General features: G+C 36.6%; 2 protein-coding genes across 4 annotated transcripts; one reads left to right on the plus strand and one right to left on the minus strand.

The window, feature by feature from the left end:
* Positions 1-574: 574 nt before the first annotated feature.
* tm9sf1 (transmembrane 9 superfamily member 1) lies at positions 575-9,001 on the minus strand. Its single transcript, XM_059524464.1, has 9 exons — positions 8,863-9,001; positions 7,713-7,933; positions 7,465-7,596; positions 6,975-7,097; positions 5,942-6,294; positions 5,532-5,686; positions 4,128-4,313; positions 3,616-3,889; positions 575-1,733 (listed from the first exon to the last, which is right to left on the minus strand). Exons 2-9 carry the CDS (start codon positions 7,923-7,925, stop codon positions 1,340-1,342), a joined length of 1,830 nt encoding a protein of 609 aa, XP_059380447.1. The 5' UTR covers positions 7,926-7,933; positions 8,863-9,001; the 3' UTR covers positions 575-1,339.
* Positions 9,002-9,031: 30 nt separating this feature from the next.
* On the plus strand, positions 9,032-13,200 carry fen1 (flap structure-specific endonuclease 1). 3 transcript variants are annotated; one of them, XM_059524466.1, is made up of 12 exons: positions 9,032-9,152; positions 9,694-9,799; positions 9,920-10,022; positions 10,173-10,275; positions 11,093-11,156; positions 11,236-11,345; positions 11,431-11,567; positions 11,670-11,736; positions 11,829-11,960; positions 12,321-12,472; positions 12,693-12,807; positions 12,974-13,200. In XM_059524466.1, exons 2-12 carry the CDS (start codon positions 9,718-9,720, stop codon positions 13,040-13,042), a joined length of 1,134 nt encoding a protein of 377 aa, XP_059380449.1. In that variant the 5' UTR covers positions 9,032-9,152; positions 9,694-9,717; the 3' UTR covers positions 13,043-13,200. The 3 variants fall into 3 exon arrangements, with proteins under 3 accessions (XP_059380449.1, XP_059380448.1, XP_059380450.1); XM_059524465.1 differs by lacking the exon at positions 9,032-9,152 and adding an exon at positions 9,313-9,459; XM_059524467.1 differs by lacking the exon at positions 9,032-9,152 and adding an exon at positions 9,313-9,456.
* The last annotated feature ends 624 nt before the right edge of the window (positions 13,201-13,824 follow it).

The raw sequence follows: 13,824 nt of genomic DNA on the forward strand, positions 1-13,824 counted from the left end.
GTGAATCCAACATTTATGCTGATGTTACTCTCAAAACTTTGCAACGTACATGTGGCTGTTGGCCCTCTTAACAGCATGAAGAACAACACTTTTATTGATTATAAATAGTGAAGAATGCTTGCAAAGAGTGCTCCCTTCATGACTACAAAGCTGACTAGAATTCATGGCAATCTGACAATGTTGTCTACACTGCAAGTTGAATTTCTTCTTTACATCGTGACTATACTGTTACAATTGAGGATTCATGAGCATATACAGAACTCAATAAAAAAAAAAACTTTGGCGTTTCGATTTAGTGAATACTAACTTAAATGCCTCTGACTGGCCATTGCGTTCAAGAAATCAACAGATATGTCCATTATTGGTTATATTGCTCAATATATTTACGTTATAGTGGATACTTGTTACTGTATTTTTGATCAAATAAATAGAGCCTTGGTTAAAGATATTTCTTTCAAAAACATGAAACATTTCAACAAAAGCGTGTAAGAACGTACATCAAAAGTGCAAGCAATTTCAGAGAGTGAGCTTCAAATCAATTTACACATTTTCAATAGACACCACCATTGTTGCTTTTTACCCACATTTATTTCTCTTACCGTAATAAAAGTGACTATTTAAAACAGTATATTTACATTGCAACAGATCACAGCTGATGGCGACTTTAGAGCATGGTATTGCTTCCACAATCAATTCTTCATTTCTTCAGCTTGCCTGTGTTAAACCTTCCTTCCAAAACTACTTTTTTGGTCTAAATGTGTATACTGCACCCTCTGTAAACAATATGACACATCTCTTTACCTCAAAGATTAGAATATCCTTCCATAAAACCAAAATCCACCTTTAATCATCAAGTAAACCCACCTACAGTACATACAAATGCTTCATCTCCTCAATAGTTTTATGAAACATAGATAAGTATGAAGGCCTCTGATTTTGTTCCCCTTATGTTTTGAAACTGACATTTAATCATTCACTACATAAACAAAATCCGAAACAGAACTTTCAAGTATTGGATACTTGGTAAGCAACATTTAAAATATGAAAAGCGGTTCCATTCAGCACAAACGATGTTATACGTCTGTATTTAATGTGCATATTATCTAGCAACTATATATAGCTATGTGAATTAAGTATCAGGGTGTTGGTGAGCAAAATAAAATATTAAATTAGTCTGTAGTCAGTCACATTGTCTGTTCCCTATTCCTTGTAAGATTGGCATCAATAGTTTTGATAGTTTAACATACTTCAGCATCACAAAACCTGCTCATGCAGGGCTCCATGAGGACCTGGTCCACGAGTCTCTTCCCCATATGAGGAAACTTGAGAAGAAACAAACTCAGTCCATCTTAAGGCTACGGTAGATGTAACGAATAAAAGCCAGAGAAGCCCAGAAGGAGACCGTTCCCAGCATGAGCGAGAACACAAACGCAGTGAGCAAGGAATATCCGAAGAATTCGACGCTCTGCACAAGGCCGCTCATGTTGGAGCGATTGTGGTAGTAGAAGAGTGAGTAAACAAATATGAAGATGCCAGTGGAGCCGGTGCTAAGAACACTTCTCCACCACCAGCGGTAGTCCTCGCCTGATAGCAGGAAGTAGGTGAGGGCCACAGAGATGCAGGCGCCCACCGAGAGCAGGATGGCAAAGACGCACAACAGAATGCCGTAGAGTGTGTAGTGTTCACGACCCCACGCCGTGGCAAAGATGTAGTACAGCTCTACTGAGATGGCACTGCAAAGTCCAGCAGAAAAAAGGAAAAGTGAGCAATAATATAAAAAGAAATACATAAATCATATATGCAGTCAAAATAAAAATTATTTATACACCAGATATCATTTTTTATATTTTTTTACTAGTGGGTGCTGGACAATGTAGATCATTTATGTATGTGGGGATAGCTGACATATTTTACCCAAAAATTCTTCATACAGTGTATTACCAGTAAAACGGATACAAATTTGGGACATCAAATTATTCAGACATTTTGACCTGTCACCTGACCATATTTTGCTTACGCGTGTTATATTCTTATATTGCTAATGCAACCTTGTTATACAACAGACTAAACAAAATTAAGCATTGGTGGTAATTGGTTAACCTAATGATATTTTCTGATTGTGTACTTCAATTTAACAGCTTTCTATCAAAGTTATCTGATATTTTCAAGATTAATTTGTTATGAAACAGTTTCACTCCAAGTTCGTCATTTTTTTTTTACCATTTTCTAAAATATAGTGAATAAACTGTGATAATGTGAAAATGTTGCCGTGTCTGAATAAAATTTGGTTTTACTGTATTTCTATTATATATAAAATATTTGTAAACATTATATTATATATAACAGCATACAACAGAGGCACACTGTGTGACTAAAATAATATAATATAATATAATCACATATCAACATATTATATTATTGTAGGTCTCTTACATAATTTGTAAAAAATGTTTTCTCATGTAATATTATATTGAAATGTTTAGTATTTATATTAAATATATAAGAAATACATTTTTTATATTATATACATTTACTTGCATGTTTTCAATAATGCATAATCTATAATTAATATTATATTATTAATTATATTAACATCATATTTAATATATATATATATATGTGTGTGTGTGTGTGTGTGTTTATTTATTTTTTAATAATGTAAGACAGTACAAAGTGTTTTTAATCCTTAAACACACAAAACTCTGTATAGCCATCTCTGTGAAGACATATGTTGACAGAATGCAATCTCTAGCTTCTAACCCTTAAACTACCCATCAGAACCCTCAGTGCCTCACCCTTACCCTAAACCTAACCTTTAACTAATTATAACCTGACCCCTAAAAAAACATTCATCTTTTGCATCTCTCCTGTGTCTGAAAAACCCAATTCAGATCTTGGATTCTCTACTAATGAGCTGATGATCTGAATCAGGTGTGTTTGATGAAGGTGACATGGAAAACATGCAGTGTTGGGGGGCCTCCAGGAACGTGGTTGGGAACCACTGCTTTAATAAAGGGGTCAGCCCAAAGATCCTCACTTTACAAATTTGTCCTCACTCCGATGGTCTAAAATTCAAACCAGCCCTCACAAAGATAGCTGTACAAGTACACACACACACACACACTTGTTGTAGACCGAATTATTAAAGGGCTGGTTGACTGTTTTTTTTTCTTTCTAAGTTTGATAGTGTTTAAGGGGTGCAGTCTAACATGTTAATATTTAGTTTTTTTTTTATACAAGTAATTTTTCACATAATGTACCTTTATTCCACACTCAGCCCCTTCTCCTTTAAACAACTCTTCCTGTTGTCTAAAAAAAATAAATAAAACGCACTAGCCCCCTTTGTTGCACGTTCCTGGGGGCGGAGTCTATGTAAATTTCTGGGAAGTAACTCGTTGTGGTCCCTACAAGCCGTTTTTGTAGGCATTTAACTGCCAGAATTTTAAATTTGCATTGAACTTTCAGCATCGTAACAGATATCGCAGATATCGTTTATGCTCAAACAGCAACATTACAGATGAACTAGCTTTAAAAGAGAGACATCATAATCAAAAACCCCTTTAAAGAAAAGATTCCATTGTCTGGAAACCTTCTGCAGAGATGCACAGCTCTTACCTGAAAGGCAGGAAGCCTCCGATGGCCATGTGCACGGCTGTGTGTTTGTACCAGGGCTGCTGGGGGATCTGGCGAGCTATGTTACGTGTGCGACACGGCGCCTGGAAGTTGCCTGCTCTGTTCTTTCCAACAATCCCACCAATAACGGTGAGAGGGAAACCCACCAGCACCCAGGCACCAAGCAGCAGGAGCACGGTGGTGGCAGGAAGGGCCTGAGTCGATCCACTCCACCAGTGAACAGAGTTCACCACGCTCCAGGTGAAAAACAGAGGGGCTAAACGCATCAGAGAGAGAGATAAAAATGACAAGAGAGTGGGCGAAATGTCAGTTACTTCTGCTTATGAAAGCTTTGTTATTATGACAAGCTTTATTTGGAATACAATACTAGCATTCTGTTCAATATGTACAATGAGTCAGGTAAGAGATTAACCTTTAACATTAAAATACACCAGAAATGAAAAAATCATACTGAGCAGCACATTGCACAGATGCAGAAGAGTGATGTGTCTCACCAGAGAAGAGCGCTGAGGTGAGGATAATATTCCAGACCCAGCGCTGGCCCTGGATCTGTGTGTAGAAGCTGCAGGAACAGTAACCTGACACACAGCTGGTCAGAGCGTACAATACAATCGCTGCCGAGTTTATGGCACCATGACGATGGACATTAAACATCCCCAGCAGAGCCATGACAATGATTCCTAAAGAAACCAGGAAAGAGGATCCGGAAATGAGGGTGTTACCTGAATGTCATGTTCTTCCTATCTGCAGCTCTCTTCTCATTTTCATCCCAGTTCTCAACTGCTTCCACCTCTCAGTTCAAATATTTAAGCACTTCATTGCTACAATTGCTTCAGATAAATATTGCAAAATCATCTAAACAAATCTGACCCTAGACCACAAAACCAATCTTAAGTCGCATGGGTATATTTGTAGAAATAGCCAACAATACATTGTCTGGGTCAGAATGATTGACTTTTCTTTTATGCCAAGAATCATTAGGATATTAAGCAAAGATCATATTCCATGAAGATATTTTGTACATTTCCTAAATATATAAAAACTTAATTTTTGAATAACTCAGATTCCAGATGTTCAAATAGTTGTATCTCGGCCAAATATTGTCCTATCCTAACAAACCATACATCAATGGAAAGCTTATTTATTAAGATTTCAGATGGTGTAGACATCGTATTTTACAAACATTGGCCTTTATGACTGGTTTTTGTGGTGCAGGGTCACAAATAACAGAAAAAAAAATATTATTAAAGAGGTCATGAACTTCCTTTATAAGTGGACCTCAGAGAACAGTACAGAATAATAAAGTTAGCATTTACATCCAAAAAACAAAACAAAAGATAAACATAATAATTTAGAAGTAATAGGCTAAATTCTGTCCTGTTTAGGCCCCTTTTTCTGAACATTCGTAGCTGTAGCGGATTGTAGACTCAGAATTAATAGCTGTGTATGTTTGACATCCTACATCCTTCACAGATGGACGCTGATGAATAAATGCATAAATGCTCAGAACACATCAACTAACGACTAATGAGAGAGATTTGACTTCGGAAACTTACAGGATGTTTTTATAGTACATTGACCTCTTACATGTCAAAAGATCAAGGGGATTTTGATTTCTTAGTTCATGACCACTTTAATATGATTAATAGTAAAATTATTTAAAATGACAAATTCATTAATAACATTAAACAATATTATTAACAATACAATACAATACAATCGTTATTTTAGTATTATATTATTTTATGTTATTTAGGAATTGAACATTTTTATTAATAAAGTTTTGAAATGGAGAAGCAATTCTAAAATGTATATAATAAAACAAAAATATTCAAATAGTGTGCCCATATAAAAAATTTGTATTCATTTTTTATATTCTATAATGTAGTGTGTCATACCTGTGGCCAGAGTCAGAAACTGCGCCCCGACCCCTAGCACGGCACACAGGAGACTCTTATACTGTGGGAAGCGAAAGACATCCGTGTGGATGATTTTCCATCCGTTATCCCCCTGATCCAGGTCGTCACAGCTGCCATCTTCCTCCACATTATACCTGTACACACACAGCGAACGTTAATCATTAATGATTTCTGGGTAATAGGTGCTGATCCCTCCTCTTCCCCTATATGGATAATTTATTGTGAAAAATACTTTTTCATTGCTACTTATCATAGAGTTACTATGCTAATAAATTAACATATCAACAATTAAAGTATGCAGTTTAAGGCTGCCAAGCAAAATAACAAATTGCAAATACCCATGTGATCAAGTGACCTGTTTGGAAAGGTGACTTCAGATACACCCTCACCTGGCGAAGTCATTCTTCAGCACCCTCATGAGGATGATGATGACGAAGCCCAGCAGCAGCACCACCAGCACTAGTGAGTTGATGATGGACAGCCAGTGGATCTCCAGAGTCTTAGGAAAGAAGGAATAGTCTCGAAGGCGCTCCGCCCTGCGGGAATGGGGCAGAGTGCTCTCAAACCAGCGCACGCTGTAGGTGTGAGTGACCGTCAGACCACCGCTGCTGACACCATGGCCTGCCCCTCCCACGCCTTCCTCTAACGGCTCCGGCTTCACGTCCTTCACAGACACGTTGGCGAAGATCACGGAGTCGCCGTTGTACTCTATATTGAAGTCCAAGTGTGTCCACAACCCCACCTGTTGTACCAAAACAGTGAATAAATAAACTTTTTGTTACTTGAAATTAAATAAAATATTACAAAGAAAAACTTCAAACTTATCACAATTTAGCTAGTTCCCAAGGAAACATTTTTCATTTTCATTTAGTTTAACTTGTACTAAAATAACTAACTCTAAAACTGCAATAAAAACAGTTAGTGGACAATTCATGTAAATAGTAATATTATAACTTTAATATACACTTCTATTCAAATGTTTTGAATACAGTCAAACAATTTAAATTAGAATTTAAAATAACTGCTTTCTATTTTAACATATTTTTACTTGAAATGTTTATTCCTGTAATGCAAAGGTGAATTTTCAGCGGCCATTACTGCAGTCTTCAGTGTCACATGATCCTTCGGAAATCATTCTGATTCGCTGCTCAAAAAAACATTTATTATTATCAATGTTGAAAACAGCTGCACTGCTTAACCTTTTTTTGGAAACGGTGAACAGTCTTCATAATGATTATTTAATGAACAGAAATTTCAAAAGAACATAATTTATTTGATATTTATGTCACATTATTAATGTGACATAAATATCAAACTTTATGACACTAATGTAGTAACACTTCTTCTAACTAATGTAATGAGAAACATGCATTTTTATTTGTGTCTAAGCACTTTTTGTGTGACTAACAGAGACATAAAGACCTTGTGGCTGTGAGGCAGGAATCCACTCTCTTCCATGTATCCCACAAAACCCAAGATGGGAATGTCATCTAGGACAAACTCGAAGTAATACAGCTCCTCGATTGCCTCTCGCAGCTGATCCACCTGTTGTTTCAAAAATGTATAAAATTTGAGACATTAGAAAGAATTCCATTCCCCTAAGTCTCTGCCGTTTCCTCTTTCACAGCATGAAAATTTGATAAATCCTGCCCACGGATGAGCTGGCTTCCTACAGAGTTTAGCGCCAACCCTTTAACACACCCTTTACTATCATTCTCAACTGAACCTGAAAACCTTGACTAGCTGGTTCAGCCGTGTTTGATTAGAGCTGGAGCAGGATGGAGAATCCCTGCCATAAATGTATACAGTGTTTGGTTTTTTCATAATTCCCCATTTCCAACTGCACAAATAAACAGACAAATAAATCCTAAACATCTCTGATGAAAACATTCGAATAGGATTGCATTGCTACCTCTTTCTCGGAGAGAGTGAGCTTGCATAGTGTCTGTCTCTCAGAGTTTTCCTTGAAGTGGATGTTGTAAAGAGATTCAGCCATGCGGTCTCCATCTAACACCTCTCCCAGACTCAAGGCTTTATGACGAACCTGCAAACATGTCAATCTAATAGTTAATCATAACAACTTGTATTGGACCATAAGGTCATAAAGCATGCACACTAAAATATCAAGATAACGCTGATTAGTGTAGTTCACACGCTCACCTCTTTAGGTCTACAGACTGGCAGGGTGTAATAGTGATAGGTTTCCTGGGGGTTATGATACGGACCAACTTTGTTAACGTACAGGATCACCGGATCGCCTTGCTTGTAACTGACTGTCCAGCCGAAGTGAGGCAGCAAGCACAGGACCAGCACACAGAGCCTCATGGATCGACCAGCGACACACGGGCCTGAACATTCGAGTCTTGCTGTCATGACAACACCTGTCAGAGTATAAAAGGGGTCAGCAACTAAGCAAACAACATAAAAACATTTGCATAATTACTTTAAGTGGTTGAAAATTCCTGCACTCTGACTCCATTTAGATCTATTTTTTATTATTTTTACTTGACTGAATTTAGAGACTATGTGAAATATCAACAAAAACACAATCATGATTTTTCATTTTAGGATGAACTAATAATTTAATAGGAAATGGCCACAGCACCTAAAATAAACAATCTCTCTTAATCATTTATATACATTTAATAATTTACATTTTTACAATTCATGCAAATATATACTACATGCTAGACTTATTAAAACATATAAAATCATTTTAAATGGCTAATAACATTACTATTATTAGGCCTTTTTTTTTTTTGCTTAATCATGTAGTAACTAGATAAAATATTGCTGTTATAAAATTCAGATGTGTTGGAAAATGTGTGGGGGAAAAAATCTGAATTTAATTTTGAGAAGAACGATCCCTTTAAGAGAAAATAATTATTTATATTAATTTATTAGTTTTAAAATTTCAATATTGTAAAAAAAAAAAAGCACATAATAGATCAAGTACATGTAAGACTTCACTGATACAATTAAATAAATAAGCCCGGAGTTAAATTAACAACATATACTTATTATAGTGTTGGGGTGTGGTTTAGTTGCTTGTAATTATGCATAATTAACCGTTATTACTAGAGAAAGCAGTCCACTGTAAAATAAAGTGCTACTTAAATCAGATTTTGTTGAGTGCAACAAATAGAACCATCTCTCCAACGTCTTAAATAAACAGATATAGTTTGTATCTTTCAGGCATAAAGAAATGATACACAAATCAATCAGTCTGCAGTCTGATTTAAAAGCACTATAAATCCTTTTCGCCTGTGAGATGCTTGAAACACTTCCGCATCAGAGAAACGCAACAGACCTGTTTCGGAGGCTTCCTCGGAAGCGCTTCTTTCTTTTCAAAATCCAGTCAACAGCACTCTCGTATGTGTAATATCATATCTGGACATCGCCAGGGTTAGAAGATATCCGAACTTTGCTTTTACGCGATGAAACAGCAGAGAGGTCGAGATCTTCAACGGCGCACAGCGAATCCACGTCACCTTAAAAAATAAAAACACCCTTCTTTTGATCTTCCGGGGTGGGCGGGGCTACAACGCTATACCTGCACATGCTTCGACAAGTCTCTGCATCATTAATTAACTGATGTAAGTGAGATTTCAATGAGATAAAACGTTTATCGTGCATTTTAAGAGGTGATAAGCGTTACCGGGAAATTTATTCGCTCTCATTGATGTCTTGCCAGTCCTGACTAATCGATCGAGATTGCACGTTCTGTTGGTCTCCCTTGCGAAGGCTGAACTAGACAATTTTGAGAAATCGATTCTATCGTCTGCCACATGAATTTGACTATTCATGCCTGAATTAGATTCGCGCGAAATTGATAACAGTTTTTGGCGCGGTTGTGTTTGTGTCTATGACTGAAAGGCAAAGAGCTGAAACGTTTTTTTGGTAAGTGGTTTTTGTTTTTACGTTTTGCAGTTTGTAAACTGCTTGTGCAAATATGGGGCGCGTGTAAGCCGCTTTATCATACACGTGAGGGTTTTTACATTTTAGATGCTTGTGGTTTTCTTCATTCTTTACTATTCACACTTGATGTATGAGCTGCTCTGTGTTTTTTTCTTTCTAACTTACCATTAACTGTGTCAACTTACGTCATGCATTTAATTTCTATGGATTTTAATTATTTCAGATTTCTGATAATTACTTTATCACAATGGGAATCCATGGACTTGCAAAGCTCATTGCAGATCACGCGCCTTCAGCCATCAAGGAGCAAGATATTAAAAACTACTTTGGTGAGGCTTCATATTATTTAAACATTATTCTTTGGATGATTGTAACGGAGAAAATCAAATGTAGCATATTTAAGTGTTTACACCATGTATTTATGTATTTTATTGTATGTATGCGTGCAGGCAGGAAAATTGCTATTGATGCGTCCATGTGCATCTACCAGTTCTTAATCGCGGTCAGACAGGACGGGAATGTGTTGCAGAATGAAGATGGAGAGACCACTAGGTATGTCACGTTAGAGTTGTTTGCTATCATTTGAACAAGTCTGCATGAAAACACGACTGATTGAGTTCAAAGTGTATTCTTTGATTTTCTAACCTTGTGCCAGATCACATTTGCATGTTCCTAATATTGGCACGTCCTCTGTCTCTCCAGCCACCTCATGGGGATGTTCTACAGGACCATCCGAATGCTGGAGAGCGGCATCAAGCCAGTTTATGTGTTTGATGGCAAGCCACCTCAGCTGAAGTCAGGAGAAGTGCGTCAGAAACGGTCATTCTGATGAAATATCTCAACTGAAATAAGCAGCGACTCTGACCTGGAAACAGCATTCCTTAAATCACAAATAAAATTTATGTAATTTTGCATGACGGCTAAAAAATGCAGCTGTGCCAGACATTCACTGTTAATACATTGAGGCAGTTTTTCAGATATTGCAGGATATTAGTTTGACTTGCAATGCAACCGTATATTTTATTTACTGATGTACTCTCATGTTAATATACCAAACTACTTAAACTACCGAAATCAGCTTTTTACTCTAATTATAAACATCCGGTATTATAGAAAGCCACATAATGAATGCGTTTGTCATAAGTTGCCTGTCTATAAAACATGACCTTGTATATCCCAGTGAGACAATAATACTAAAATAATACAATAGAAATTAACTAAATGACAAATGAAACACAAATCTTACTGAACACTACAGTTAATAATAAGAGGATACAATTATTTACACTAGTCAACATTTGAAGTGGATCAAAGCCTTCATAATCGTTGTCCTACAACTTAAAACCAAAATGCGTTCTTGTTTTAAGACAATTTTGAACTTTTTATATCCACAACAAATGTAGACTATATATAAAATAATTGTATGCGAGATGTCATTCAGGAATTTATGGGAATGTCCTTTTACACTTTTTCTCTGTAAATTAGTTACATTTACCTATCTTTACAGTATAGAGGCATAAAATGCAGTGAAAACATTTTTAAGTTTTAGATGAAGTAACTTGGTTAACTAATAGATTTTCTGCTGTTTATAAGAAGAGATCTTTTTATTCGAACCCCTACAGCTGGAGAAGAGAGGCGAGAGACGAGCAGAGGCTGAGAAACTTCTAGCTCAGGCACAAGAAGCAGGTACAGACACTTTCAAGAAGACATGCTTTTTTTAAAAATAATTCTTTAACATGGATCCTAATTCTAAGATTTCTCCCAGGTGAACAGGAGAACATTGACAAGTTCAGTAAGCGACTAGTGAAGGTTACCAAACAACACAATGACGAGTGCAAGAGGTTACTGACTCTAATGGGAGTCCCTTACATTGAGGTACTGCCACAGTCACTGACAGCAAAATGCACAGAATTATCTTTGATCATGGATGTAAGCAAAAATGTTTACCTTGCATGTTAAGGCTCCATGTGAGGCCGAGGCGAGCTGTGCTGCTCTGGTGAAATCAGGGAAGGTTTATGCCACAGCGACAGAAGATATGGACGGTCTGACGTTTGGAACAACAGTCCTGTTGAGGCATCTAACAGCCAGTGAAGCCAAGTATGTATAGATACACTTAACATCTAAAAATATTTGTTGATGTAGACATTTGGATATATTATAGTCATGGAGAATTGAGGGCTTTTTATTTCTTCTTCCTAGAAAACTCCCTATCCAAGAGTTTCATTTCAGTCGTATTCTACAGGAAATGGGTCTGACACATCAACAGGTAAGACATTCACTTTTGTATGTAAATTTCTGCCTAATTATAGATGTGTCAGTTCTTTCTAATTGCCGTTTATGTTTGAATGTCTTCCTCAGTTCATTGACCTGTGTATCCTCCTGGGCTGTGACTACTGTGGCACTATAAAAGGAATCGGACCCAAGAGGGCCATTGATCTCATTAAACAGCACGGCTCCATTGAAGAGATCCTTGAGAATATTGACCCAAATGTGCGTTTATTTACATTAAGGGATTTGCTTACTGTCAAAATGTTGCAGTCTCATCCAGGATCATGTACTTGCATAATTGTGCCCTCTGGTGGCAGATAGTGTATTGCTTAGTCAGAAAATATATTTGTGTATTGGCAATTTACTGGCCATAAAATTGTGCCAATTTATATGTTTCATTATATATTTATTTTTGAACATCATTTTACTGTATCTTACATAATTGAAATATGTAGCTGTATTTTTTTTTTTTTGTAAAATAAGATAACCCTTTTGGATCTTGGCTAAAATGCTAACCAAAACGTATTTGTGTGCTTGAATAGATGGTCTTTACAATGTGATATTTCTTGTTTTGTGTTGCAGAAGCACCCGGCTCCAGAGGACTGGCTGTATAAAGAGGCTCGGGGTCTCTTCTTGGAGCCCGAGGTCATTGACGGCCCCTCAGTTGATCTGAAGTGGAATGAACCTGACGAGGATGGACTGATTCAGTTCATGTGTGCTGAGAAACAGTTCAGGTACAAAGCAACCAAAGATTAATCAGTCTTAAACTAGAAACCACTAATGTCAGAAAAGTCAAGTCTAAAATAAAATTATTTGATTTACAAATCGATTTACAAATGTACAAACTTGTTGTGCTGTGAGAAGGAGCAAATAGAAAGGAAGTTGTTCTCTTGTATTCGTGGTTCTCACAGCAGCAGAATGTTTTTCAGATGTGTTAAAATTGTGTGTTGCCAGTGAGGATCGTATCCGTAACGGCTGTAAGAAAATCATGAAGAGTAGACAAGGGAGCACCCAGGGAAGACTGGACACATTCTTCACTGTAACTGGATCAATCTCCTCCAAGCGTAAGGTAGGAGGAAGAAATAACTTAAACCAACTGTTGTATTAATATTGAAAACTAATACAGGAATATATATATAATATAGGAATTGTGCATGTCTGTCTTCATTAATCAGTGATTGGTTGATCTGTTTAAAGAGAAACAGTAATTTAGATTTTTTTTTTTTATATTACAGGAGCCTGAAATAAAGGGATCTGCTAAAAAGAAGCAGAAGACGCCAGGCAAATTCAAGAAAGGCAAATGAAAGTGATTTCAGCTAGAGGAGTCCAGAGCTTGTAGTGTCATTAACAGTCAAAACATGTCTGATTAAGGAAAAAACACAAGAACAGTTAAAAATGTTTTAAATGCCCTATTTTCGTTTTCTATATTATCTTAAATAAAGATAAATATTTAATCATACAAGAGTTTTTTGTTTTCATTTGGTTGCAGAAACGCAGTCTGAATTAAAGCACTTTTCTTTGTGTTAAGGTATGTAAATAGGCTGTTTACCTGAATATTTTTTTATTTGTTCCTGGCCATACTGCAGGTTAAACCTGTAAAATATGTTACCTGCCCAGATCTGTAAGCACTATGCTACAACACTTCATTATTTCAGAACTTAATACTGAAGCTTCTCTGTTCTCTGTGGTTGGGCTGATGAACAGATTTGCACAAGGAAGTACAACAGACCATTGTTTAAGGTAGAAAAACTTGCATGATATTCTACTGTTGAAGTACAGAAGTGATTTGATAGTTTAGAAGTATGTTTTACAGACTTTGGTGACTGGTTCATTTTAGTGTGGTAATGCTTCACCTGTTAAAAGAACATGTTTGAAGTCTTGGAAAGAGTGAACCTCTGCGTCATGACAGTCTAAAAAAACAAAAAAACAGCCAGGTTAACTAAAAACAGTTCTGAAAGTGGACTTCTGTTTTACGCAGATAAATTATGGACTGTAACGCTGTAGGTAAGGCATTTGTCATTTTATTGTCTCGGAGCACATTTCAGACTTTATCTAATGTGGAAAGGTTCATATTTAAATTTGCTGT

This window comes from Carassius carassius, chromosome 35 (assembly GCF_963082965.1).
Source record: "Carassius carassius chromosome 35, fCarCar2.1, whole genome shotgun sequence".
Classification (NCBI taxonomy): Eukaryota; Metazoa; Chordata; class Actinopteri; order Cypriniformes; family Cyprinidae; genus Carassius; species Carassius carassius.